We start from the raw sequence: 27,500 nt of genomic DNA, 5'->3' as shown, positions 1-27,500 counted from the left end.
GATTTTTCTTCCCTCATATTTTCCTGTCCTTCCTTCTCTCCTTTCCTATCTAGTTTCCTTCCTCCCTTCATCTATACAAGACAGAGATTTTCCAAAGAAGAAAAATGGATATCTGTTGGAGGCTTGTGAATGTGTGCACAATCTCAAATGAATACATTTACAGTCATCAGAATGACACTGCATGCTCAGACTACATTCTCGCTCTGTCATTTACACACAGAACTGGACACAGAAACGCTCTCGCGCGAAACACAGGTCTGTTCCTGTCTGTCTTTAGCCAGGCAGATTAGCTTGTACAGCAACGTGATGTGATAATACTTGTGCGCGTGCCTGTGTATTCATTAGAATTGATTGAAGACACAGAGTTTTTATGAGCTTGTCTGTATAGTGCTGTATGTTGTTCATCAGGTGTGAGTCTACCTATCAGCATGCTTGCAGATATTACATTTTTATAAGCCTCTGTCCAGGAATGTTAATGCACTAATGCATAATGTGTATGTGTATTGTTTACCTGTGAAATTGTTGTGGGTGTAATGCATGTTGCGTGTTGGTGTGTGTGTGTGTGTGTGTGTGTGTGTGTGTGTGTGTGTGTGTGTGTGTGTGTGCGAGTGTGTGTGTGCGAGTGTATGTGCAAGTGCGTGTGCGTGCGTGCGTGTGTGCGAGTGTGTGTGCGTGTGTGCGAGTGTGAGTGTGTGTGTGTGTGTGCGCGAGTGCGTGCGTGCGTGCGTGTGTGTGCTCACAGGTCAGCTGGAGCACTGCCCTCACTCTCCCCATCCAGAGAGCCAGCTGTCGTGTGTGAGAGTGAATCGCCGTCATAAATGCCGTTCACTTCCTCCTCGGTGATGATGTCGTATACCGCATCATCCTGTTTGGCAGCCGGATCCGTCACTAGGCAACAACACAGAAACAAAGTGAAAAAGGCCAAAATAAAGTAACTTATCATTTCCCCCCATAACAGTTACCATGACTCATGCAATACCGGTGCTAATCCAGGGCTTAATAGAACTGCTAAAACACCTTGTGAAAAACTACAGTGCTACATCAATTTGTGGAAACATCACAGAAAAATAGGGCTATTCTACCAATCCTTTAGTTAATATCTTCATAATGCATATGTTTTAATCCTATGTGATGTCACTGCAGTCCTGTTGTTTGCTTGTTTGTTTGTTTGTTTGTGATTTGCTGACAGTCATGAGTGTAAAAGTGTAAAAGCTTAAAGGTCTCCTTACATAAACAGGGGCTAGAATAAACAGGATTGGTGGATACCCATTGGAAATCAACTATGTTATCTCAGTGTTAGGCCACACATCAAGTCCTGGCTTGCCAACGTATCAGCACATCCAATTTTTTAAATAACTGCCGAGAAAAGCCTAAAAACATCCAGTAGAGGGAGTGTGTCCATGCTTCATGCAATGGCGTATACAGTACGTATTTACAATAAAGATAGATATAGAGATAGATGTAGATAAATAGATTGATATAGACATAGATATACAGTACTGTAGCTATAGAAGTTATATAAGGATTTTTTGACAGTGGGACTGAAGAGGTAGGTGGTGATACAAGTCCCGACCCTTTTTATTTTTATTTATTTATTTTTTCCAGATAAAGGCCGTGTCTGACATCAATACACACTTCTATGAGGTCTCAGTCAATGGAAATGTGGTTTTAGGTTGCCATTTTGTTTGTTTTTTCCCACTGAATGGTCCCTAAAGCAATTTTAAACTATTTCAGCTATCACTATGAAAATGTATACTTTGATTCAAGACAAACTATTTAATTCATGACTCTTTACATTTTTTCATTATTTTACACCCACCAAGTGCCCAACATTGTAGACCATCTTTCATTTAGAATACAGCTGGACAGGTCGGAGATGTTTTGGCACCCCTTGTGTGTGTGTGTGTGTGTGTGTGTGTGTGTGTGTGTGTGTACGCGTTATAGACACATACTTTCAGAGTTAAACAACTGACAATCAGAGTCAGTGCTCGTTCTCTGGCAACCTTCTTCTTTTTTGATAATTTCTTTTCAAAAGAAAAAGATGCCACATGTAGCAACTGAATGAGTAATTGTGGTCTTCGAAGGGCAGACTGCGACTGTGGACGTGTGTCCATGTGCCTCTGTGTGTGTGTATAAGTGTTTTGAATTTGATCGCGAGGTTAACAGACTACATCTTGAATTTACTTTTCCGTGAAAGGTTAAATGAAGTCACAATAAAATAGATGTGTGTGTGTGTGTGTCTCCTCACCTGTCACCCTGGGTGTGGGTTTGTAGGGGGGGCGTGGCTGGTCGTGCGGGAGCGAGGGGTGTGTGTCGAGCTCGGCCGGCGTGAACCTCTCCACCACGGCGCTGTTCTGGGTGTAGCACTCGCGGCAGCAGCGCTCCTTCTTACTGCTGTGCTTGGTCATCACAAAGTTATTACAGCAGTAGTAGCAGAAGATGCGGCCGCACAACCTACAACACACACACGCATGTAGGTACGTACGCACACACACAGACAGACATGACAGACACGCACGCACGCACGCACGCACACACAGACACACACACAGCAGTATTACTTTACCATAGAGTGGTACCATAAAACTGGAAAAAGACACTTTAACCATCTGAAGATGTAGAAAACAAAAAGTCAGTTGGTGGAAGATCTCTTCTGCCTCAATCCTAACTCCCAGAGCTAAACAAGAGCTAGAGTGGGGGTTGTGGGTGCATGAGCAGTGCATATGTATGACAAATGGGTGCACGTGTATGGTAATGTGTGGGGGTTAAATACATTTATACTAGTGTGTATGCATGTGTGTGTGCGTATGTATGTTTGTGCGTGTGTGTGTGTGTGTGTGTGTGTGTGTGTGTGTGTGTGTGTGTGTGTGCGCACCTGCAGTGGTGGCGGCGCAGGTACCAGGTAAACTGGCCCTTGCAGTCCAGGCAGTTAGTGGCCTCCTTGTCCACCAGCCACCACTGCTCCTCGGCCCGGATCTTCTGCTCAAACTCCAGAGCGTCCGACTTCTGCCACAGCGCGTCCTTATCCCTACACACCCCACAGGGCAAGGAAGACAGAGAGAGAGAGAGATTCATTTCATTCATTTCATTCGTAATTAAAATTCACTGCCTTTGTTTAGCTGACCTTTATTTGGCATTTGTTCCAGTTTGGGCTGTTAGTCGAAGCATATCAGTCCACTGTGGGGGGTTGAGAAGTGAACGGCCCAAAAAGCTTCCACACTCCTGACCTGTGTGTGTGTGTGTGTGTGTGTGTGTGTGTGGTGTGTGTGTGTGTTACAGACACCTAATGTGTCGATATTATATTGTTATCGGCCGACATAAGCTATTTGTAAAGCTATTTTGGTATTGGCGTTTATAACGTCTGATAATTATTTTTAAAGTAAGTAAAGGAAAATAGGCCAAATACTGATCCTTCATCTATATTTCCAGTTTTGTCTTTCTATTGCCGCACTGCTGTTAATGGTGTGTGGGGGAAGTTGTTGTCACAACTTGTCCTCCATTTCAGAGTCTTGTGGTCATCCTATTTTTGCTCTTACACTACTACAAACGTAACCTCTATGTCCCCTTTTAAACACAAATTATAACCATCGACTACTCTTTTCAATATATTTCTGCACAGTACCGTTCGAATGAATCAGACAAAAAATAGGCATCCCTGCACGGTTCAAACGTTATGGTGGAGGCAGTGTGGCTGCTGTCACCTGTTAACATGGGCGGTGAAATGAATGTCAACACCCAATGGAGTCGTTCCGCAGACGCAATGTAGTGGTGTTTATCACAAATCTGAAGCTATTATTCATAATAATTATTTCATAATGCAGCCTTTCATTAGGATACCAGATAGTTAGGCCTATTTAAAAACAATCTCCCACCTTGATCAGAACTTTTCAATATGCTAAATTTCAGAGTACATTTTTACATTGTGTTGAATGAATATCGGACTATTTATCGAAATCGGTAACAGTCTTTAAAATCTCATACTGATCGGGCTCTAGTGTGTGTGTGTGTGTGTGTGTGTGTGTGTGTGTGTGTGTGTGAATGGTGTGCGCTTGTGTGATAAAAACATCCTACTGCTCTTCAGAGAGTTTGTTTTACATACACACCATCTGTCTAAACATGGGAGGAATTTACGGAGGATGTCTCAGAATCTATTTGTCTTCCTCAGGAGCCTGAGTGCCCACTTTGTCAGCCTATCCGTCATCCTTTTCCAGCAGGCTTGGGCTGCTCATGTGACAGTCTGCAAATCTGTCATTTCGTTTCTTTTGGATGACTATCCATCTGCAGGTCTTCCCTTGTCATGAGGATAACAGTCCGTCTGTCTGTCTTTCTCTCTTTCTATTGTCTTCTAAGCCTAAGAGCTAGTTATTAAGCATGTACAGTATACTACCTGATCTGATTTTATGGTCAGCGTACTGGACTTCTAGAGCAGGTAGGGGGATTTGTGTACTTGAAGTTATTCTATTTTGGAGTCCTTTAGGCCGTATACTGTTTCCAGTGGTCTATTTGTTCGTTTATTTTGTTAGCTGCCAAAGGCTAATATATAAGTTGCAGTAGTGTATATAAAACTGCTTGTATTGCTGTGTTGTTAGTTTTGTGTAAATGTATGAATGTGCTGTCTGTGATTTGTGAGAGCTTAGATATGTGGCTTCGGTAAGTTTTCACACCCACGGAGAGGTGACAGGACTATTTTGCGACGGCTCAAAGATTGCCCTCAGGGTGCGATTTGTTTCTTCCTATTATCATGCCCACTCCTCAGAGATACCACTTTCCTTCTCATCCGCCCTCTTGATGGAGGCATGTTGTTGTGTTGTGTCTGAGAAATGTCAGGGTAACTTCAAATAAAAGATAAAGAGTTGAGATGCAAAACCCTCTAAATCCGTCTGACCACTTTTCTTTTAAATGAGCATTTTTTAATCTGGCTCCTATAGGTTTTTGCTTACAAATTGATATTTCAGACGAGAGACCGACACCAATGTCGATATTTGAGGATTATATTAAGCTTCAGTTGGTATTGTTTTTAGTATAAAGAGACTTACCGCTAGCGCTTTCTCATTTTTCACTTTGACTTCATTTAATAAGAGTTTGACTTATTTTAAGATGTTTTTTTTAATCAAGAAATACCTTTGGCTGCCGGTGCATTAAGCAAATTTGTCATGATAAGATGTCTTAAAATAAGTCAAACTCTTTTTTAAAATGATCCTACAAGAAAGGGCTAGGGTTTGTAATGCTAGTGTACAAGCATTGTTTGCTGTGGAGCACTTGTATCATTCCTACTTATAGCATTTTTTGCTGTGGAGCACTTGTATCATTCCTACTTATAGCATTGTTTGCTGTGGAGCACTTGTCTAAAAGGGGGACAAATGTCCAAAAAGGAGGTCAGGCTCTGCAGGTGAGTCCTTATACTGACCCAAGTACCACTGTTTTTTTACAGGCTGCGTTTGTGTTGTGTGCAACCCCCTCACTGTCAGGTTGTGATCCTGTCAGGATCTGATTAGTTCTTGTTTTCTGTGCTGTATTCATGGGTTCCACAGGTCCCTTTCCACAGGTGTATAAAATCAAGCACCTTAATTATCAATGCAGACTGCATGGTGCTTGATTAATACACCGGTGGAAAGGGACCTGATAAAGCCCATGAATAGCCACTAATGAGAATACTGGAGAGCTTTGTGAGTGTGGGGCCTCAAGCACGGAGCACTTGAAGAACAAAACACTTACACATGTGTGCATACAAATAAATGTACAATCAATCAATAAGAACCCATTCACGTTCAGTTGGTGATTACGTACGCATATACACTACCCACACCGCACATATCAAATGTGATGCCGTGGCCAGTTATATATACGCATTCGGACACACTGGTGCGTATTACACTTACACACCACACACACACACGCACCCACCACACACACACTGGGACCCCACAGACAAAACCTGTGCCCGCACACACGTTCGGACCCTACAGGGCACACATCTACCTGCACCACACACACACACACACACACACACACACACATACTTGATGAGCTCTATGAGGCGCTCCTCCAGGTGGTTCTTGGTGAGGGAGAGCTCCTGGATCTGGGCGTCCATGCTGAGGCGCTGGCTCTGGGCCTCGGCCTGAAACTGCTCCAGCTGCTGCTTCAGCTCCTCACGCACCCCCTGCACCGCCGCCAGAGCCTGCTCCGTACTGGGGGGGGGGGCACAGGGAGAGAGATAGCAACAGAGGGGGGGGAGAAAGAAGGAAAGAGAGAGAGAGAGAGGGGGGAGAGTGACAGAGAGGGGGGGAGAAGGAAAGAGAGTGAGAGCGACAGAGAAGGAGAGAAAGAGGAGTGAGAAACAAGAACGGGAGCGGGGGAGAAATAAAATAGACAGATAATAAAAGAGAAAGCAGTGGCAACATGTGAACTTGCATGCTGACCACGGAATGTCTATTGCCAATGCCATGCTCTGTGTTTGTGTGAGTGAGCGAGTACATGCATGGCGTGCACCCCTCTGGAGGGTAGTGGTAGTGTTATACCTGTCCAGTTTCTCTCGAAGCTTCAGAATATCCGCCTCAGTTTCACGCATCTCCCTCTCGGCCTTGGTGATGTGAGCATTCTTCTCATCAATCAGCCGAGAATACTCCTCATTAGCTCCCTTCACAAACAAACACACACACACACACACACACACACACAGAGAGAGGCATCAACTTCATTAGGAAAGGATTAATTATCTACAAGCCCAGTGCTATCATCTGCATTGTGTAGTCTCCTCATCCCATCGTGACCCAGTAAAGTCAACCCATTTGTGCTACTGCAACTGAGCTGGTCCACTTCTTCAGGACTGCATCAATTAGAAGACTTGTTTGTACTTTTACAGTCTTTGCAAGAGAGAGAGAGAGAGAGTGTGTGTGAGTTTGTGTATCAGTGTGTGTGTGTGTGAGAGTGTATCAGTGTGTGTGTGTGTGTGTGAGAGAGTGTTCTGCGCTCCACCACCAGAGGACTAATCATGTATTCCTTCCATCCGCTCCATCCAGAGTGAACGAGACAGTGGTTTCCCTTTTCCACTCCACTCCACTCAAGGCAATATTAATGAACCTTTATTACTCCTGCCTGGGCTGCCAATTAATCTCCCTCGCTCCAGCAAACTTGAAACTCAGTTTGGCTGACTGTCCATTCCTCTGTCCTCTCTCTCTCTATACCTCTCTTTATTTCTCTCCTACTCTTTCCTTCCACACTCAGTCATTCTCTTTGTTCTACCTTACCATTTCACCCTCTTCTCTTTCTTTCCTAGACCCTCTTTGCATTCGTTATTACATCACATTCACATTCTCTCTTGCACATACCTCATTTCCTCCTGCCTCATACCCGCCACCCTTCCTGTCCCTTGTCTCTTTAAACTCTCCTCCCAGCCTCCTCCCCTGCTTCCCCTCTTTGGCCTGCTGACCCTGCTGCCGGTGCAGATGAAGGCAGAACCCCAAGAGCCGAGACCCTTCCCGGCCTACCTCATTGCAGTAAATTGCTGGTGGCCGCCCTGAGATTACCCGTGTGGGATGAAGACTTTGGTTTAGTCTTGGCACAAGCGGGGCAAGAGACAACAGGGAGAGAGAGGAGTGAGAGACAGACAGGAGGGAGAGACAGACAGGAGAGAGGGACAGCAGTGAGAGACAGACAGGAGGGAGAGACAGCAGTGAGAGACAGACAAGAGGGAGATACAGCAGTGAGAGACAGACAGGAGAGAGAGACAGCAGTGAGAGACAGGAGTGAGAGACAGGCAGGAGAGAGAGAGCAGTGAGAGACAGACAGGAGGGAGAGACAGACAGGAGAGAGAGACAGACAGGAGAGAGACAGCAGTGAGAGACAGACAGGAGGAGAGACAGCAGTGAGAGACAGGAGTGAGAGACAGGCAGGAGAGAGAGACAGCAGTGAGAGACAGGAGTGAGAGACAGACAGGAGTGAGAAACAGACAGGAGGGAGAGACAGCAGTGAGAGACAGGAGTGAGAGACAGACAGGAGAGGGACAGCAGTGAGAGACAGGAGTGAGAGACAGACAGGAGAGAGAGACAGCAGTGAGAGAGACAGGCAGGAGAGAGAGACAGCAGTGAGAGACAGGAGTGAGAGACAGACAGGAGGGAGAGAGACAGCAGGAGAGAGACAGCAGTGAGAGACAGACAGGAGGGAGAGAAAGCAGTGAGAGACAGACAAGAGGGAGAGACAGCAGTGAGAGACAGACAGGAGTGAGAGACAGACAGGAGAGAGAGACAGCAGTGAGAGACAGGAGTGAGAGAGACAGCAGTGAGAGACAGGAGTGAGAGAGACAGACAGGAGAGACAGCAGTGAGAGACAGGAGAGAGAGACAGGAGGAGAGAGACAGCAGGAGAGAGAGACAGGAGTGAGAGACAGACAGGAGGGAGAGACAGACAGGAGAGAGACAGCAGTGAGAGACAGACAGGAGGGAGAGACAGCAGTGAGAGACAGGAGTGAGAGACAGACAGGAGAGAGAGGCACAGCAGTGAGAGACAGCAATGAGAGACAGACAGGAGAGAGAGACAGCAGTGAGAGACAGACAACAGGGAGAGAGAGGAGTGAGAGACAGACAGGAGGGAGACAGCAGTGAGAGACATGAGTGAGAGACAGACAGGAGAGAGAGGCACAGTAGTGAAAGACAGACAGGAGGGAGAGAAAGCAGTGAGAGACATGAGTGAGAGACAGACAGGAGAGAGAGACAGACAGTGAGAGACAGACAGGAGGGAGAGACAGCAGTGAGAGACAGACAGGAGAGAAAGACAGCAGTGAGAGACAGACAGGAGGGAGAGACAGCAGTGAGAGACAGGAGTGAGAGACAGACAGGAGAGACCGCAGTGAGAGACAGACAGGAGAGAGAGACAGCAGTGAGAGACAGACAGGAAGGAGAGACAGCAGTGAGAGACAGACAGCAGTGAGAGACAGACGGGAGGGAGAGACAGCAGTGAGAGACAGACAGGAGAGAGGGACAGGCAGGAGGGAGAGACAGCAGTGAGAGACAGACAGGAGGGAGAGACAGACAGGAAGGAGAGATAGCAGTGAGAGACAGACGGGAGGGAGAGACAGCAGTGAGAGACAGACAGGAGAGAGGGACAGCATAGTAAAACATAAAACATAGGAAGGAGCCCACTTAGCCAACTTGTCCTGAGACTCAGTGACCTCACACCATCCCACATCACTGAGGCCCAGGACAATGTTACAGTAGCAACAAATTAACCCAACCAAATTACAAACAATGAAAAGGAAAATGACATCACCTATTGGAAAGAAGTCACTAAAACACAACCTAAAATTACAATGTTATTTGGGCCCAAAAACGGGAATAAATACACAACAGCTACTTACCTGAGTACAATTAAAAGACCCAAAACTCAGGAAAACCATGACAATGTAGTTAGACTCAGTGAGCACAGTCTCTCCATAGAAAAAAAGGCAGACACAGGCAGAACCTGGCTGCCCAGAGAGGAGAGGCTGTGCTCATACTGCAGCTTGGGGGCTGTGGAGACAGAACTGCACTTCTTGACAGAATGCCCTGAAATATGAGGAATTCGAACATTGTCATTTAGTAAACTAAATTTAATCCTCCCAGAGTTTCAACTTTGACAAATGAGGGTAAATTGCCTTACATCCTCAGAGAGAGAACGAGGATGTGGCCATTGTGGATGCAAAATTTGTAGCAGCCTACCATAACCTGAGGGACAGCCAGTGAGGCCACAGCCATACACAATAATAGGATTGTTATTATTATTAGAATTGTCTCTTAACTTTTATGTCTTACTTAATTTACAGTTCTGTTAAACATTATTTTATTTATATTTTTGTGTACATGTACGGTAATTGAGATTTGGCAATAATGTTATTGAAACATTCATGCCAATAAAGCTTTCTTGAATTGAATTGACAGCAGTGAGAGACAGAAGTGAGAGACAGATGGGAGGGAGAGACAGACAGGAGTGAGAGACAGACAGGAGAGAGAGACAGGACAACAGGGAGAGCCAGAGATGGAACTGCTGTGTGCTTATGCACCATGTGTGTGGCGTGGCATACCAACACCCGAGCGCATCCGACTGTCTTAAATTGATTTACTTCCAGAGGCAACCAAACAACCCCCCATTGCACCTCCAGACCACCTCCAAGAGTTAATTGGATTAAAGCTTTTAAACAGCATGCAGAGCGCTCCATGATCACTGGTTCTGACAGCCAACTCCAGACTAGGGCTGAAACGATTCATCGAGTTACTCGAATAACTCGATTACAAAAATTACTCGAGAACAAAAACCCTGCCTCGAAGCCTGGATAAATTCCTATGGTGACGCACTATTATACGGCGCAGGGATTTTATTGTTCCACCACGGACCGTTGTTCAGGAAGCACACCACTAGCGCTGCGTGAATCGTGATACATTCTGAATCATAGATTATGTCTATGTTATAAATTAGCACTGGAGATGTCGAGTCAAGATGTCCATAAATTGCAGAGAATGTCTAAAGATTTTTCAAGTAAAAAAGTTTTGGGATCATTACATACTCAAAAAAAAAGGAAAAAGAACAAGCATCTGAACCTAAAAAACATGCACTCCATGCTGTATCACCAAAATCAATCAATAAAGTAGGCTATCTATATATCTATCCTATCTATCATCTATCTATCGTAGCCTATAGCCTACATTGATGTTGGCTGATTTTAATCACATACTGTATTTGTAGCGATAAAGTGATATAATGTTTAGCTTTTATGTTTTTTTAAGTAGTAAACTTATTCACGTTCAATTGCAAGACAGTATGCCTAAAAAAGAACCCCTTTTATACACACATGCATGCACCCTCATCTTCCCTCACGCACCGCACGCGTGCACACACACACACAGGTTGCTGGGTTACCATAGCAAATAGGCTTACCCCAGAAATTATTTTTTAGTAGCCTAATGGTAGGCTATTTTGTAGTAGCCTAATGGTAACATTATTTGTTAGTAGCCTAATGGTAAATGCTGCAGGTGTAGAAATCTACATAAAACAGATATTTACTTTGATGTCAAGTCTAGATTACAGCATGAAACTTGTTGTGCATATTAATACATTAAATTGCTTTCCTCTTCTCCTCCCAGCACTTCACAACATAGTATGGGCAGCTTTGTTCGCCCAGCTAAGTCATGCACAAGAGGCTGCAATTTTACAGAGAGCATTTTGAACATTATTTAATTGTTGGCACTGGCACTTATAAACACTAAATGGGTAAATTGCAATAAATGGGCTTAGTTTTGGAGCCAAATGTTGGAGTTAGAATAAATACCTCTGTGCCAATTGCTTGATCATTTTACAGCCATGTCATTTTCGTTATGCATTATTTGTTTTGGTTGTTTAAAAATGCAAAAAAAAATGTATCCGATTAATCGATCGATAAAGTGCTAGATTAATCAATTACAAAAAGAATCGATAGCTGAAGCCCTACTCCAGACTGGCCCAGTGGCTTCATACAATCATTATAAGTGCTTTAGAGACAGGCAGCGCCTTATAGGACACATTCTTTCTCTCTCTCCCTCTCTTTCTCTCTCTCAAAATGCTTTATTGGCAGGACAAGGTCACTCGTATTGCCAAAGCAGTATATAATACAATGAATCTGGACATACACATAATACTCTCTCTCTCTCTGTTAGGACACTCTCTCTCTCTCTCTCTGCTAGGACACTCTCTCTCTCTGTGTTAGGACACTCACCTCCAGCTCTGAGACTTTTTCTGCCAGGCCGGATGTTCTCTTCTCCTCCGTCTTCATTTGAGTCTTCACCCCCTCCAGCTCCTCTTTCAGACTCTGGAAGGTCACACACACAGACACACACACACACAGACACACACACACACACACACATACACACACACACACAAACACAGACACAGACACAGACACACACACACACAAAGCGGGCTGTTACATCCCAGCGAGCACTTGTCTGACACCACAACACCAATCAATAGGCCTGGAGGACAGCTGGAATGAAACCCACATTTACCCCCATGATCAGAGGGATTCTGCTCTTTCCTACTTTCATTTGGTCTCAAAGGAAATGGGGAGTGAATGTTAAATTATCTTAATTTATATTCGTTAGCACTTTCCCTCTCTTGCGAGATAAACTCTTTTCCTAGGCAGCTGTGGGGGGACGCCATGTAAAGACCTGGCGATGAGCCAAGTGTGAGGTTCAGTGTTTAGCTAAAGCCACAACATGCAGTCAGGAAGACCCGTATCCAACCTGGGGAACCTGAAGGCAAATCAGCACCCACTTTAAAATGACCTTCAGGCTAAATTTACTGAGACTCAGAGAACTCTCAAGTCATGTTTGAATCATGACTGTCCACTCCCCTCATGGTGGATACATGTTCATGCATTTGGTCAGGGGTAATGAACTCAAATTAAGAGCTCATATGATTGCTCAGGGCTAAACTCTCACCAGAGAGCTTCTGTGTGTTTGTCTAGGACTGTAATCCCTTTGAACATAGTGCTGTGTTGAGCAGTGCTGGGCTATGTTGTGCAGTGCAGTGCTGGGCTATGCTATGGCTATGCTAAGTTGTGCAGTGCTGGGCTAAGCTATGCTGTGCTGTGCTGTGCAGTGCTGGGCTGGGCTATGCTATGCTGTGCAGTGCCTATGCTATGCTATGCTGCGCAGTGTTGGGCTATGTTATGCTACTGTATGTTGTGCAGTGCTGGGCTATGCTATGCTGTGCAGTGCTGGGCTAGGCTATGCTATGCTATGCTATGCTATGCTATGCTATGCTATGCTATGCTATGCTATGCTGTGCTGTACTGTGCTGTGCTGTGCTGTGCAGTGCTGGGCTATGCTATGTTGTGCAGTGCTGGGCTATGCTATGCTGAACAGTGTTGGGCTATGCTATGCTATGTTGTGCAGTGCTGGGCTATGCTATGCTATGCTGTGCTGTGCAGTGCTGGGCTATGCTATGCTATGCTGTGCAGTGCTGGGCTATGCTATGCTGTTCTGTGTCATGTGATTGTGAAAACATCTCATAGAATCCCTTCCCCGAAATGTTACCACTTCACTGTTGCTGATCGCCCTTCCTGACTTCTATACAGTTTGGATAAAGGTACTTCACGTTATCATTTTCATCCCATCCCGTGTCATCCCAGACCTGACTTTTACATTTCTTGTACCATCACATCAATGCATGAACGAATCAATGAATGAATCAATAAATCAATTAATCAATAAGGCGTGCTGTGTTGGTCTCAAGACAAAGTGAAGATCCGCACACTGTAGAGCTCCCATTGAAGTATTTTTTATTTTGGTAACGTTTCAAGCCCTAACGGCCCTTCCTCAGACTTCCGTAAGGGCTTGAAACGTTACCAAAATAAAAAATGGGAGCTCTACAGTGTGCGGATGTTCACTTTGTCTTGTAACCGTATCTTCGATCCTGCACCTGGATTATTCTTGGATGTGAGTGATAAAACCGTGCTGTGTTGGTCTACCTGGATCTGGCTCTGCTGGCTCATGATCTCGGAGCTCATCTGGAACTTGAGCGCCTGCATCTCCTCACGACCAGTGTCCTGCTGCGTCCTAGCCTGAGCCTCGGCCTTCTCCAGCTTCTCCTGCACCTCCAGCAGTGTTTCCGGAAGCTTCTCGGCCTGCTGCAGTTCCTGTCGCAGGCTGTCGTTCTCCTGCCGGAGGGCAGCCAGGCTGGCGTTGAGGCGCTCGGCCTCCTTGCGCGCCCCCTGCTCGGTCTCTTCCTTACGCTGGCACGCCTCCTCGCGCTCGGCGGTCAACCGGCACAGGGTGATGCCCAGCTCGGCCGTCTCGGTGTTGGCGCGGTGCAGGCTCTCGCGCGCCTCCTCCCGCTCCATCGCCAGGCGCTCCAGCTGGGCCTTGGCTCAGCGCCTCCCCGCTGGGCCTCCTCCCCCCCCCGGGTCTAGCGCCTCCTCCCCTCCCGGCTCCTGGGCTCGGCCCGTGGGCTGGTTCAGGCGCTCCGCCTCCTCCGTGAGCTTCCCGGCGCGGGCCGCCAGCTCCTGCTTCGCCTCCTCGGCCGCTTGCAGCCGGGTCTGGAACCCCTGGCCGCGTGGGGCCCTCAGCTCCCCCCCTGCAGGCAGGCCCAGCTCTCCCAGTTGTTGGCTCCCAGCTGCTGCTCCAGAAGCCCCGCGTGGGCCTGCGCCTCCCGACGCTCCCGCTGCGCCTCCTCCAGCCCCCGGCGCTGCGCCTCCTCGCTACCCGCCTGCAGCGCCGCGTTCTCCCCCTCCAGGCGACGCACGCGACCCTGAGAGAGGCCAGCCACCGAGAGGTGGACAAAGAGATGAAAGAGGGACAGGGAGATAAAGAGAAAAAGAGAGAGAGAACACAGAGAGAAGGAGGGAAATAGAGGTAAATAGAGAGAATAGAAGACAAAGGTAAAAAGTAAAAGCCATAAGACAGGAGAGGAAGACAAAAGGAAAGACTTGCGGAGAGGTAAGGCAAGAAGAGGAACAGAGTGAGAGAGACAGAAAGGTACAGACATGGAGACACAGGAAATCAAGAAAGGAGGACAACGTCAAAGTAGAGCGACAGAATAGACAGGAAGTAGGGAGAGAGCACCATGGGAAGTGATAAGAGTGAGTAAAGAGACATCACAGGAAGTGATAAGAGTGAGTAAAGAGACATCACAGCTGAAGAATAGGCTACTGAAATAAAATAACCTTCAAGCGTGCGGCTCTGCATCTGTCTTACATGTACATGCAATTAACCACAACCAAGACAAATACAGCATTAGACGAGCTGATTGACCTGCATAAGCTGCCCTGAAAATACACCAGCGTAAATCAGAATGTAATTCTGACGTGCACTCCAAATTGGTCTATATGAACCTGATTGGAGTGTTAAACATACTGTGTCTACCGTCCCTCCATGAGTTCATCTTAGGAGAATTTCCTTGGCAGGGAGGAATTTCTCATCCTCCTTACACTGGGTGTGCACATTACTATGCAGTCATACGGATATCTATATATCTGGAGTGCAGTACATGGGCACATGTTTGTCCTGCCAGTTAATATCTAATGCGTGTGTTTGCAGCTGAATGTCCTGCCAGTTAGTATCTGATGCGTTTGTTTGCTGCTGAATGTCCTGCCAGTTAGTATCTGATGCGTGTGTTTGCAGCTGAATGTCCTGCCAGTTAGTATCTGATGCGTTTGTTTGCTGCTGAATGTCCTGCCAGTTAGTATCTGATGCGTGTGTTTGCTGCTGAATGTCCTGCCAGTTAGTATCTGATGCGTGTGTTTGCTGCTGAATGTCCTGCCAGTTAGTATCTGATGCATGACATGATTAGTAAATGGTGGGGTGGTTGAGTGGGGAGAGGGGATGCCCTCACTGACCTCTGATGCCTCTGCCTGCGCAGTCACTCTCTGCAGACGCTCCTCCAGTGTTTTGGCCTCCTCACGCAGACGGCTCTCTCTCTCCTCGGCAGCGGCGGCAGCGTCGGCCATCCTGGCGCGCAGGGTGGCCGCCTCTGCCTCCAGGGTGGCGCGCGTCTCGGCCAGGTCCCTCTGGCTCTCCTCCGAGCGCCGCACGGTCTCCAGCAGCCCCTCGTTGAGCCCCATCAGGCTGGTGCACTGGGCGCGGTAGTCCTCAGCGCGGCGCACCTGCTCCTTGGCGCTGGCCTCCAGCTCGGCCGTGCTCGCCCGCAGCGTGTCCCGCGCGGCCTCGGCCGCCGCCAGACGCTCCCGCAGCTCGCCCGCCTCGTGCCGGAGCCCCTCGCTCGCCTCCTGCGCGCCGCAGCGGCCAGCCTCCAGACGCTCCGTCAGCGCGGCCACCTCCTCCTTCAGCCGTTCGCTCTCCTCCTGCGCCTCCTTGCCCTTTCCCTCTGCCCTGGTCAGTGCCTCCCGGCTGGCGTCCAGCTCTTGGCCGAGCTGCTCGGCCCTTCTCTGGCTCTCGGCGGCCTCCTCCAGGGCTTTAGAGCGTGCCTGCTGCTCCTCCTTGAGCTCGTCCAGCAGCTGGTGGATCTTCTGGGCGGAGTCCAGGTGCCCGGCCGCCCGCTCGCCCTTGTCCTGCAGCGTCGCGTCCAGCTGCTCCACCAGCTCGCGCCCGCGCCGCTCGGCCGCCTCTAGCTGCTCCTGCCGGGCGACCAGCGCCGCACTGAGGGACTCTGCCTGGCCGGCGACCGCCCGCTCCCGCTCTGCTTGCCGCGTCTGGGCGTCCAGCGAGGCGTCCAGCTGCCGCTGGAGCTCCATGACCACGGCGCGCAGCTCCGAGGCCTCGCTGCCCAATTCGCCCACGCGGCCCAGGAGCTCCTTCTCACGCAGCTCCGACTGGTCCAGCTCCAGGCGAAGCTCGTCCACCGCGCCCAGCATGGACGACGAGTCGTCCGCCAGGCCGGAAGTGTCGCAGGGGAGGCCGAGACCCAAGCCGCTGCGATCCAGGTCGGGGCTGCCCAGGAACTCATGGGCCTGAGGGCAGAAGGAAGGATAGGAAGAGAGAGAGAGAGGTAGACAGAGAGTTAGAAAATGGGACAAGAGTATTAAGAAAAACAGAAACATGAAAAAAAAGAGAGAGAAAAAAAACAGAAGGAGACAGAATGGGACCAAACAAAAACTGAGATGGATGGGATTATTAGCAGATACTCTGAAAAACAGTAGAGGGCAGATGGTTCTGAATAACAACAACGCAACAGAAAACCTACAGGCTTAGTAATGTGACTATAAGAACAAGACAGGGAAAAGGGTGTGTTATCATATCCCCTGCAACACATGTGTCTATTCTGTGTCAGTCAAATACTGCCATCTATAGGGGGGTTATAATTCTTCAGTACTGACTGAAAACTAATAAAGATATTTTACAGTTTTTAACAATCACTAACATATTTTTGTCCAATCTGTAGCCATCTGTTTTCAAAACTCTAAATACAATTAGCATAACATCCGTCTGTTGTGGACCAATTCATGTTGATTACACAATATAATATAAATATATATATATATATATATATATATATATATATATATATATATATATATATATATATATATATATATAGATAGATAGTCATTGTCATCACGTTTCTTGAATGATTAAATTTCCCAATACCAAGATTATGAATCTTTTTTATCTTATTTTCAAATGCTTACACACAGTATGCCAGAATAGAAAACCTTCCATACTGTGCATATCATAAAACCTCTTGTTCTACTATAATAGCAGCTCAAGAGCTCTATTGGTACTGTTAATATGAACAGATCATTGAAGGAGTGTGAAATGTCTGATGTAAAAAAGAGATCAACCATAGCTGACAACCTGATGCTGGAGATCATACTGTAAATACATGGAAATAAACAATACTATCAAAAGGGACTTTTTGATTGTTTTTTGTTCAATGTGGTCGGCAACCGCACAGGAACATAAACAGAGAGAAAAATCTGGGAATGTCTGGACAAGGGACAGAAATAGCTGCAAGAGGGAGAGGAGGAGGACCAAGGAGAGGAGTAGTTGGAAATGGTCAGATATGAGCTGGACCAGAAACATGGAAGGAAGTCTAGGAGGAGAAGGGTAAGAATGTGTGGTGGTGTTGAAATGTACACATTGTATGTTGGTTCCTGTAGTATTGAAACATTAAAATGAATGCAATGAATTTTTGGAATGCTATCAAATGTTAGTATTTTGAGAGCTGGTGTGCAGTGATTGTCTGTATGTTTCTTATGGTGCTGGTGTTTTGAAAGAAGAGGTTCACCATGTTTTAGTAGTGTACACTGTTCAGTATATAGAGAAAGTCTTTTTGTGATTTGAAATATAGACTTATCTGCTACTTCTTTGTTTTGTGTGTGTGTGTGTGTGTGTTAAAAGTGTATTACCTGTGAATAGGAGCTTGCCAGGCTGTTGATGCTGGAACTGCGACTGGGTGGTTTCCACATGTGACTAGGGGAGTTGGTCATACCCAGAGTCCTCCTACAGGGTAAACAAACACAGACAGATGCGCACACGCACACACACACACACACACACAACACACACACACACACACACACACACACACACACACACACAGAATCAATTGTCTTTGGAAAATGGAGAATGTGTGTAATGACTGGCAAATGAGAACTTTGTTGTTTATTCTGTTGCTGTGTTACTGTTTACTGTGTTACTTTCCGGCTACCTGGCAAAAGTGGGCCAGGCTGAGTCAAGGTCATGACCCCGAGACGCCACATCGAATTGCACATCGTTCAGCTCGTACAAATGATTGATGATGTCAACACTCAGGTGGGGCTTCAGGAAGGGACTGCGGGAGTAGTACCAGTCACTGTAAACACACAAAAAAACACACACACACAAAGACACGCACACACACACACACACACACACACACACACACAAAGACACGCACTCCCCCCACACACACACAGACAGACACAAAGACACACACACAGACAGACACAAAGTCACACACAGACACCCAGACACAAAGACATGCACACACACAGACACAAAAACAGAATTTGATTTTAGTTATAATCAGTTATAATAATAATAATAATAATAATAATAAGTTGGATTCTGGATCCTGGATAAGTTGGATTCTGGATTTTTTAACAAACAGGACACAGAGAGTAAGGGTGAACGGAGTTCTGTCTGGTCAGCTTTGCTCTTCTACAGGCTCACCACAGGGGTGTGTACTTTCACCCCTCCTGTTCATCCTAAGCACGAACATGTGTGAAGCTTTCTGTAAAAAAGGACAACAGCGCCTGTACTGCCTGAGAAAACTGCACCACTTTCATCACTTTCATTTCATCATGCTTTTATCGAATCAATTATATCTCTTTCCTTAGTGTCATGGGTCTGCTTCATTTAAACTCAGGAATAGTTTAAATCAAATTGTAAGATGGTCAAGTAAGCTGATTGGTGAGTCCCAGCTGCACCCCACATCCCTGTATGCTAAACAACTACAGCGGATAGCTATGGCCATCTTAGAAGATAGCCTACACCTTATCACCCTTTGGGAGATAAGTCCAGTATCTCCCTTCTGGATGGAGGCTAATAGTCCCTAGATGTAGGACTACAAGATTTGAAAACAGTTTTCTACAAAGACAAAGACAAACAGGTGGTCTACAAAGTGTGAAGGATGTTCTGCCTCCTATTTGATTTCTATATATGGTTTTGTGAGAAATGGCCTTTAAAGAAGTGAAAGCTGAAGGGGGGGGGGACTTTCAGTACCATTTCAGAGAAATAGGTACAAGTTCACGAGAAGTTCTGTATCCTCAAATAGCTGGACATTGCAACCTCTGTGTTTGTAAATGAATGAGCCACTTTCAGCAGCAGAAATAAATCACTTTCACCATGTGCCCAGTTTCTGACTGGTGTTAGTCTGTGGTTTTGCCATTGACACAACCTTTTGGCAGGTGTCTCGCCAGTGACTATACTGCAGTATTGCCTCCACCAAGGAGATGATCATTTTATGTCTGTAAGCAGTACAGCCAAAGTTAAATGTTTCATGAAACCTGGTGAAAGGGTGTAGCCTGGACCAAGGAGGAGACCATTACATTTGTGAGCGGATCTGAATCCCAAACGGATCCACATATGTAGTTTCTCTTTCGTTCACATTGGGAGACATTTGCAAGAAACTTGGCCTTGGCAGAGGTCTGCGGTCTCCATCTGCATCTCCCAGTTTTTTTAATTGCAGTTTTGTGCCATCGAACTGTGCGTCTGTAGATGACGCATTAACCAGGGGTGTAAAAAGAGGATGTGGAGCAGAGGTGTGGAGAATAAGGACAGTGAGAGTGACTGCGGTCCAGTGCGCTGACCCAGGACACTGGGCTGCTTGGACGCTGCGTGCACACACTCACCTAGTGGCCCTCTGGTTCATGAGGCACTGCTGTAGTGTGTCAGCTAAGCGCTGGTGCACCAGAGAGTAGCGCAGGAAAGCTCGACCCTTCCCCAGAGATGTTTTCAACTGTGTGTAGACACAGTCAAGAGTCACACACACACACACACACACACACACACACACACACACACAAACAAACCATTAGAACCGGTTACACTAAAGTGGTATGTCTCTAAGTAGTGTGGTATAAGTGGTTTATGAAGGCTATAGCTAGGCCCACGTACTGTCTAGTATTGTCTGTACAAACAGCCCTATTTCTGTTTCCTGTGTCAGACCAGTCCAAATACACGAAGGGGCTTTCACGTGTTCTCAACCACAAACCATAAATAGGTTATCAACTGACCCTTTAATAGAAGACTAGATACACATAGAAATAGATATATACAGAAATAGAGATGTACAGAAAAGAGCCATACAGCAAGTGTAGTGAACGACTGAAAACACACACTAGTACACATTGCCTAGTGCTTACTGTACCTCTGGGATGGACTTGACAAAGCGAATCCCATCGTTGGCTCCTTTCACCTTGGCTAAGCAGTCACTAAAGTAGTCCCAGTAGTCTTTCCTATTGCCCAGCAGGGTAGTCTTCTCCTTCTGGTCAAACTGGACACACACACACACACACACACACACACACTTACTATTGCATAAAAACTACAACAAATAAAATTCCATGCAGAATTCATAAACACTCTTATAGCAATGTAACAAATACTAATTTCTTTGAAGCAGTGCGTCTTTAATTTTTTTCAACAACTGATAACAACAAAATCCAAAGTATTTCCAAACTACTTTTTTGTCATTACTCTTTGTACTCTTGTGAAACCTTGCCCAAATGTGAAAAAAGGCTCGTGAGTCTTCTGAGCTGGCACAAGCCTTTTTCACATGTGGGGAAGGCAAAATGACATCGGTTAAGCCCACATGGTAAAACTCACAAGTCTAAAGGTGTCGACTTGTCAATTTGAAAACTGCCGTTGCCAACAGAAATGTGGCGCAGTCCAGAGAGAAAATCATTGCAAATATACATTGTTAACCTTGAGAGAAGTGACAACTGGACGTTTTATTAACCACTACACCGTTTTGAGGTCTGTGTAACCATCCAAAGTGGAGTTACAGGTCTCCTTCCATTCATGAGGAAGCCTGCCTTTTAGCCCTTTCCATTAGACTCGTAAATCCGTCGCCCGAGTTGGAAAGTGTAAATTACCCAGCTTTCTTGAGGCATTTCACGCCGGCACGTCCCCTTTACCTCAGAGTACTTGGGGGTACCCCGAGATGGACGTACGACCTCACGACAAACATGGCTGCGCCCATACCCAGATAGCAAGAGGCTGGCGGACCACTGTCAGTCCATTGGGGGCATAGCTGGCGGTCCGCTGGCGGGTTGCAGACAAATTGCCCAATATTTTGCCACTATTGTTTTAAAATCTTTTTCATTTGTTCAGTTATACTCCATATATCATTTTATTAACTTTTCTTAATATTTATGACAAAAAGAAATTTGCTGACGACACAACTCTGGTGGGTCTCATCACCAAGGGCGACGAGACTCAATACAGGTTGGAGGTCGACCATCTGACCACGTGGTGCAGGGACAACAACCTCATGCTGAACGTCAGCAAGACCAAAGAGATTGTTGTTGACTTCCGGAGAGGTCACACCCAACACCTGCCACTGACCATCGACGGTGCTGTGGTGGAGAGAGCGAGCAGCACCAAATTCCTGGGGGTGCACATCAGTGAAGACCTCTCCTGGACCACCAACACTGCATCACTGGCGAAGAGCTCAGCGCCGCCTGTACTTCCTGCGGAAACTCAGGCGAAAGCAAGTGCTCCACCAGCCATCATGACCACATTCTACCGAGGCACCATTGAGAGCATCCTCTCCAGCTGTTTCGCTGTGTGGGGCGGAAGCTGCACTGAATACAACAGGAAAGCCCTGCAGCGCATTTATTTAAAGAGATGGTGGTCCAACGGCGAACCACAAGTGGTACGCAACCAGTGGCATACCACCAGCGGTCCGCTATCTGCCAATCTGATTTTGCAATCTGGGTAGTTGAGATGAGATGACATGTATTTTCTTTGCATTTGTACTGTGTTGGTCATTTTAAAGTCAATGCAATGCTCTTACACACTAGATTACATTGCTGCTTCAATCTGGTCACCAATTCATGCAATGCACGGTCTTGCTGTGCGTGCAATACAATGTAACGAATAACAATGACTAGCCTCCTGCTAATGCCCCTCGTGGCTCGAGAGAAACGCGACAGCACTTGTTGAAATTGAAATAGGCGAAATTGTGTTACTAAAAAAAGGTTTTATTATTAATTCACATTGACCATACCCAGTAAGGGAGAATGAGAGACGTGTTCTCGTGTTCTAGACCAATGTCCAACACCAACGAGACAGCTGCTGCCCTGGTGGCATCCATGTTCTTCCCAAAAAGACTACAAACCCCAGCGTTCCTCTAGCAACTCATTCCTACATGTTGTACGGGTGGTTGTACGATGATTTACGAGTCTAATGGAAAGGGCCATTTGTATGCCAGGAATATCTGGCTGGAGACACTACCAAGTTGGCTCAGGGTGGCAAGTAGTCGTGCCTAAGAGGACTTTTGTGTCACTCACCTGGAGCAGGTATTCTAGCTTGTAGGAGAACTTGTGTAGGTTTGAGCTGTCATCCGTGATGGGTTCTCCAGACTCTTTGTACTCTTTAGCAAGCTCAGCCACAGCATCTGTGACAACAGAGAACACACATATATCACACAGAAACACCAGAACACACCCAGCACCAGCCCCCATACTCCACTGACACCCCCGCCCCCCCCCCACCTCTCTCTCTCTCCCTCCCTCTCTCGCTCTCTCTTCCTTCCATCTACTTTTATCAGTTTCCTTCACACCTCTTCTAAATAACTATCATGTCCCAAACCATCCCAAAAACTTCTTGGAAATTGTAACTCTCTACACAGATTTGGACTGCCCTTCCATTTCTGTCCTGTCCTGTCTTGTCCTGTCCCTCCATCCTGGCACACAGCACTGTGGACGTGGCGTGCCTCGGAGCCAGCGCAGGAACTGCGCCGAGACGGGCGACGGGTGTCCCCTCAGCAAACTCTCCCTCTGCCGCCGCCGCCGCGCGTCCGCTCTCTGCTTCCACAGCAGCGGAGTCTCGGCGGGGTGAAGGGACACGCTGGACATGTCGGCCCCGACCAGCGGTGCAGCACGACGGGGCTGCGGCAAGTACACTGTGATGCCCACGAGATACAGAGATACAGAGATCCAGGGGAGCCAGAGGATCGCTTCACATTAAAATCGGTTGCACAAGGGATGGACCATTAGGTGTGGCCCGCAGTTGTCTCTGAGCTGCATGCTGTCACTCTTCCTCAGAGACTTGTTTTCGCTCCAAACAATGGATTGTGGCCCTTTCTCTTTCTCTCAAACACATTCACACACAGATTCACCCATGCGTGTTCAGACTGCCACACATATGCATACCTTTTGCATACGCACAGTAGGTAAAGAGTAGGTTCTCTCTTGTTCTCTCTCTCTCTCTCATTGACAGACACACCACACAGAGGCAGGCACACACCACGCACGCACACGCACACACACACACACACACTGTACCGTGCAGATCTCGGATAATCCTCTGGAGCTGGCTCTCCCCCACAGCCGGACTGGTTGCCATGGCCACACACACCCTGGCAAAAGGGGTCGGGGGGTCACGAAGAGTCTGCTGAGTCAGACAGTCAAAGATATTCAGAGCCAACAGAGACAAAAGACACACACACACACACTAGGTGAGCAGACTCATGCACCCTCACACACAGTGTGTTAACTGACTCACACACAAACATACTGATTTTCAAATGACAAAAGCAACACCAACACATCTTGTGATTAATATTGTAATTCAATGAAAATGGCAAGGGCAGAGCCATACACAATCAACATGTTGCTCCATGAGCACTAAAGGTAGTGGAGTAATTTGATTGATTGTTGAGCTCACGAATCGGCATCCTTTCACAATCCTTCCATTGCAGAATGTGCATACAATTTTAAAGCACCTCAACAAGAAGTGCAAACCTTACATTTTCCAAATGTAGGCTACATCGTGTTCAATTAGCACCTAGAGGATTTTCTGTCTGTCTAAGTATGCCACATTCTGTGATATCTAATCTATATTATCTCTTTCTAATATGCTGGGCCTATTTCATTTCATGAGTGCTAAATGTGAAATGCACAACGTTACGTCCATGCACTGCAAATGTTGCTTGTACACCATCATGATGGGTGTGTGTGTGAGCACATAGCGATCGACCACATAGGAAGTGGTGAGACAGACTCCCAGAATTGAATTTAATGCTGTTAGACAAAATTATGTCGCCGCAACTTCTATGATGGCAGTGGCCTACATTAGACAGACTGGCATGTAACGTTACCAGTCTGGGGCAGCTAGTCAAGCCAGTACAGCACAGTTTGTTAGGTAACAGTTGAATAACTTCATTTCCGTTTCAGATGTTAACGATACACGAAGACGTCAGAAGCTGCGATATACTATGACCACTTCTCAAATTCATACTTAAAGTAGGTTTGATTATAGTTCCAGCCAGCCTACATTTAGACAAGGCTGGCTAGCTCCAGGTTTTTAAAGGTATTAGATGTTAGGTGTATATCTGAAACTGACATTTCAATATAACATTAGGGGTTTCATGTACACAGCAATCGACGAATAATCTGCTCTGTATCAACACGAAAAATGAATTTAATCATACTTATTGCCAGATGTCCCACAGCAGTCAACATAGTTTACACTGAGTAACAAACTTGCTAGTTACGCGCAACTAAGTGATTGGCAGTTGTCTGAGCTAATCAGAGGAGGACATCCGTATACGTCACTTAAAATTGTGCTTACCTGTGGTGATTAAAGACTTCCAACAGAAAATCCAACACTTGCATTTATTTATTGATAATATATTATGTAACAAGACAAACGATTTCAATACTGGGCTCTATTAGAACAACATACTTGCTGATCCCACCCTTGCCTTTTACTCCATTCTCATTGGATAAGGAAGGATTATTACAATTGATAGTTTGGTTGTAAAGCGCAAAAGTAAGTAAACACGGGCATCCCTGTTTGTGGGATCATATGATCAATTTCAAAAAATTTGAAGTAGTTACAGGGGGAAAAAACATTAAGAACATTCCTTCGTAGGACGTAGCCTATTGCCATTTTTTATTCTATGGTTCACACACACATACACACACACACACACACACAGGTTTAATAGTCTGATTTATTCACAGGTCTAGTAGAGATCTAGTAGCTGAATAGTAGTAGTGTGCTGGTTATTGGTACGGTTACAGTGTGTCTATAGCCTTCTTCAAAATTGGTAAGATAAGTAATTTGAATCAGGCAACAATGGATACCTAAATCCACCGTTTGGATTTCATCACTGTTTGTTTCAGCCAATGGGTGGAAAGAATGATTACTCTCTGGGCTTGTGTAGGACCTATGGTAGGACCCTGTACAACACACTCATTTGTTTGAGTCTGTGTGGATTTGAGGTGAGAATTGTATTTATTTAACACAATTCCCTTATATTTCCCTGTGCTGTGCGTAATAAGAGAAGTGTTGTAATGGTATAATGTAATGTGTGTATTATTTTCAGATCTGATATTCTTCAAAGTCTAATATATTCATGCGACGTGTGAGAGTGAGCTATCTTGTAGCTATGCCTAATGTTGTAGCTAATATCAGTTCGTAATGCAAATCTCTGTGATGGTAACATGCCTAAATAGAAAAAGTCAGTAAATTGAGACGGGAAAACATTATGAACAATCTATTTGTATCACATATCAAGGTGTTTAGTCTGTTATTATATATAGCCGTCTTGTAACCTGGAACTCCGCTAACGTTAGCTAGACAAATAAGTTAAGCGGTTTGCTAGACCTGTTGGCGAGGTTATTGATGGACAAGTTGGTTGAATTCACTCATACCACTGGCCTAGAATAATTAAGATGCCTATGGGTAATACCCATTGCTTTGTCCAGGACACATAAAGATGACCACCGCCGCAAGGCCAACTTTCGAACCCGCTCGAGGGGGGCGAGGCAAAGGAGAAGGCGACCTTAGTGCATTATCAAAACAATATTCTAGCCGAGATCTACCGGGGCACACAAAAATCAAGTACAGGTAAGTACAGCGATTGCACCATTACCTCAAAAGCGGTTGAATTTTATTTCTTATTCACTTGCTCGTAAAATGCATCGTTGTTATGCATTTTACTCGTTATTTCGTTATTATTTTGTCCCTTTGAAACCACACAGTTTGCAAGAAATACAATTAAAGGGTTTCATTTCACGATGTAAAGATGGTTCAAATAAATTTACTCATGAGATGGCTCATAAATGAGTAGGGGTGTCCAAAGTTTTGACTAGTACTGTGTATATTAGGGTGTTCCTTCAAGGAAATGGATCATTATTCATTTCTGGTCATTGTTTCATCAGGCAACCCACCCAGGATGCCCCTGAGGAGGTGCGTGCCCGTGACTTCCGTCGTGAGCTGGAGGAACGTGAGAGAGTCGCTGTGAGGGACAAGACCAGGGAGAGGGGACCCAGGGGTAAGGGCACTGCATTGATTTTCTTTTTTTCACCAGTGAGCTTCAAAGAAGCTTGTGTGTTTGGATGGTGAAAGTAAGATGCTATCCTTGGCCTTGTTATAGAGCACACCACATCGTCGTCGTCCTCCTCTTCTTCCTCTAAAAGACCCCGTCTCGATCAGATCCCAGCTGCAAACTTGGACGCCGATGATCCACTCACAGATGTATGATGTTTTAAGTTCTTATTGAAACGTTACTGTGTTGTATGATTTTGTTTTTAACTCTTAAGTGATGTTGTACCTTACCCTGCTGCTTCCTTTATGCCTTCATCATTTTAGGACGACGAAAACTCTGACTCCGACTCTGACAGCGACGATGACACTGCCGCCCTGTTGGCTGAACTGGACAAAATTAAGAAGGAGAGGGCAGAAGAGCAGGAGCGAAAGGTACATTTCATATTCAATCTACCCAGCCAATGGGTAAATATTCTGTTGACTATTATTTAAAGGGACACCAGGCAAGCCTGATGCTTTTTCTCTACGAAACTCCCCCTCGCTCGCATCCCGTTCACTTTACATGGGCTTACGTCATCCGTTGCAGAACTGAATTGTGGGTCCATTGCGTCTCGTCGCTCGCGTCTAAGTTCAACTTTTGCTGCACCAACGGACAACAACAGACGGCACCAGCCAATCAAATTACAGTTATACTTCAAGTCATTTGCATAGCTACCGTCGGGAACACCCACTGGCATGTGTTGACGGAACGCAACTCTGTGTGGGAGCCGTTACGCACACACACACACACACACACACACAGGACCATTTTCTTTTGTATTTACCCAATGGTGGAACGTGATGCCAACCTCTTCCACAGCAGGGGAGTCCCAACTCTGTGTGTGCCTCCAACTCTATCATAACTAACAAACCTAACATGCCAAACTCACACTTACCATGCGCTTCCTTTTCTATCCACCGCTATCTCTTTTGATGACTTCTTCTCTCTCTTGATTACTTCCTCTGGTTTTCATTTAAACTTCTGCACCATCACCCTCTGGTTATTGTGAAT

General features: G+C 46.1%; 2 protein-coding genes across 2 annotated transcripts in view; one reads left to right on the top strand and one right to left on the bottom strand.

Moving 5' to 3' along the window:
- Positions 1-24,662, bottom strand: part of LOC125300775 (FYVE and coiled-coil domain-containing protein 1-like) — a 30,469-nt gene extending 5,807 nt beyond the window's left edge. Inside the window, exons 1-16 of the mRNA XM_048252905.1 lie at positions 24,606-24,662; positions 23,458-23,566; positions 22,462-22,568; positions 20,316-20,441; positions 19,798-19,904; positions 18,114-18,257; positions 17,812-17,905; positions 15,343-16,413; positions 14,094-14,255; positions 13,477-13,875; positions 11,719-11,811; positions 6,519-6,637; positions 6,021-6,188; positions 2,876-3,028; positions 2,249-2,454; positions 741-888 (exon numbers count right to left, since the gene is read on the bottom strand). Of these exons, the coding sequence (XP_048108862.1) occupies positions 741-888; positions 2,249-2,454; positions 2,876-3,028; positions 6,021-6,188; positions 6,519-6,637; positions 11,719-11,811; positions 13,477-13,875; positions 14,094-14,255; positions 15,343-16,413; positions 17,812-17,905; positions 18,114-18,257; positions 19,798-19,904; positions 20,316-20,441; positions 22,462-22,568; positions 23,458-23,518 (3,158 nt within the window). The 5' untranslated portion in view covers positions 23,519-23,566; positions 24,606-24,662. The remainder of the gene's footprint in view (positions 1-740; positions 889-2,248; positions 2,455-2,875; positions 3,029-6,020; positions 6,189-6,518; positions 6,638-11,718; positions 11,812-13,476; positions 13,876-14,093; positions 14,256-15,342; positions 16,414-17,811; positions 17,906-18,113; positions 18,258-19,797; positions 19,905-20,315; positions 20,442-22,461; positions 22,569-23,457; positions 23,567-24,605) is intronic.
- A 632-nt stretch (positions 24,663-25,294) lies between these two features.
- The window catches only part of cwc15 (CWC15 spliceosome associated protein homolog), an 8,642-nt gene continuing 6,436 nt past the window's right edge, over positions 25,295-27,500 (top strand). Inside the window, exons 1-5 of the mRNA XM_048252751.1 lie at positions 25,295-25,401; positions 25,888-26,029; positions 26,344-26,456; positions 26,559-26,659; positions 26,774-26,881. Coding sequence (XP_048108708.1) covers positions 25,899-26,029; positions 26,344-26,456; positions 26,559-26,659; positions 26,774-26,881 — 453 coding nt within the window. The 5' untranslated portion in view covers positions 25,295-25,401; positions 25,888-25,898. The remainder of the gene's footprint in view (positions 25,402-25,887; positions 26,030-26,343; positions 26,457-26,558; positions 26,660-26,773; positions 26,882-27,500) is intronic.

Source organism: Alosa alosa, chromosome 9 (genome assembly GCF_017589495.1).
Source record: "Alosa alosa isolate M-15738 ecotype Scorff River chromosome 9, AALO_Geno_1.1, whole genome shotgun sequence".
NCBI classification, from domain to species: domain Eukaryota; kingdom Metazoa; phylum Chordata; class Actinopteri; order Clupeiformes; family Clupeidae; genus Alosa; species Alosa alosa.
This window is presented reverse-complemented; position numbering and strand designations above follow the sequence as displayed.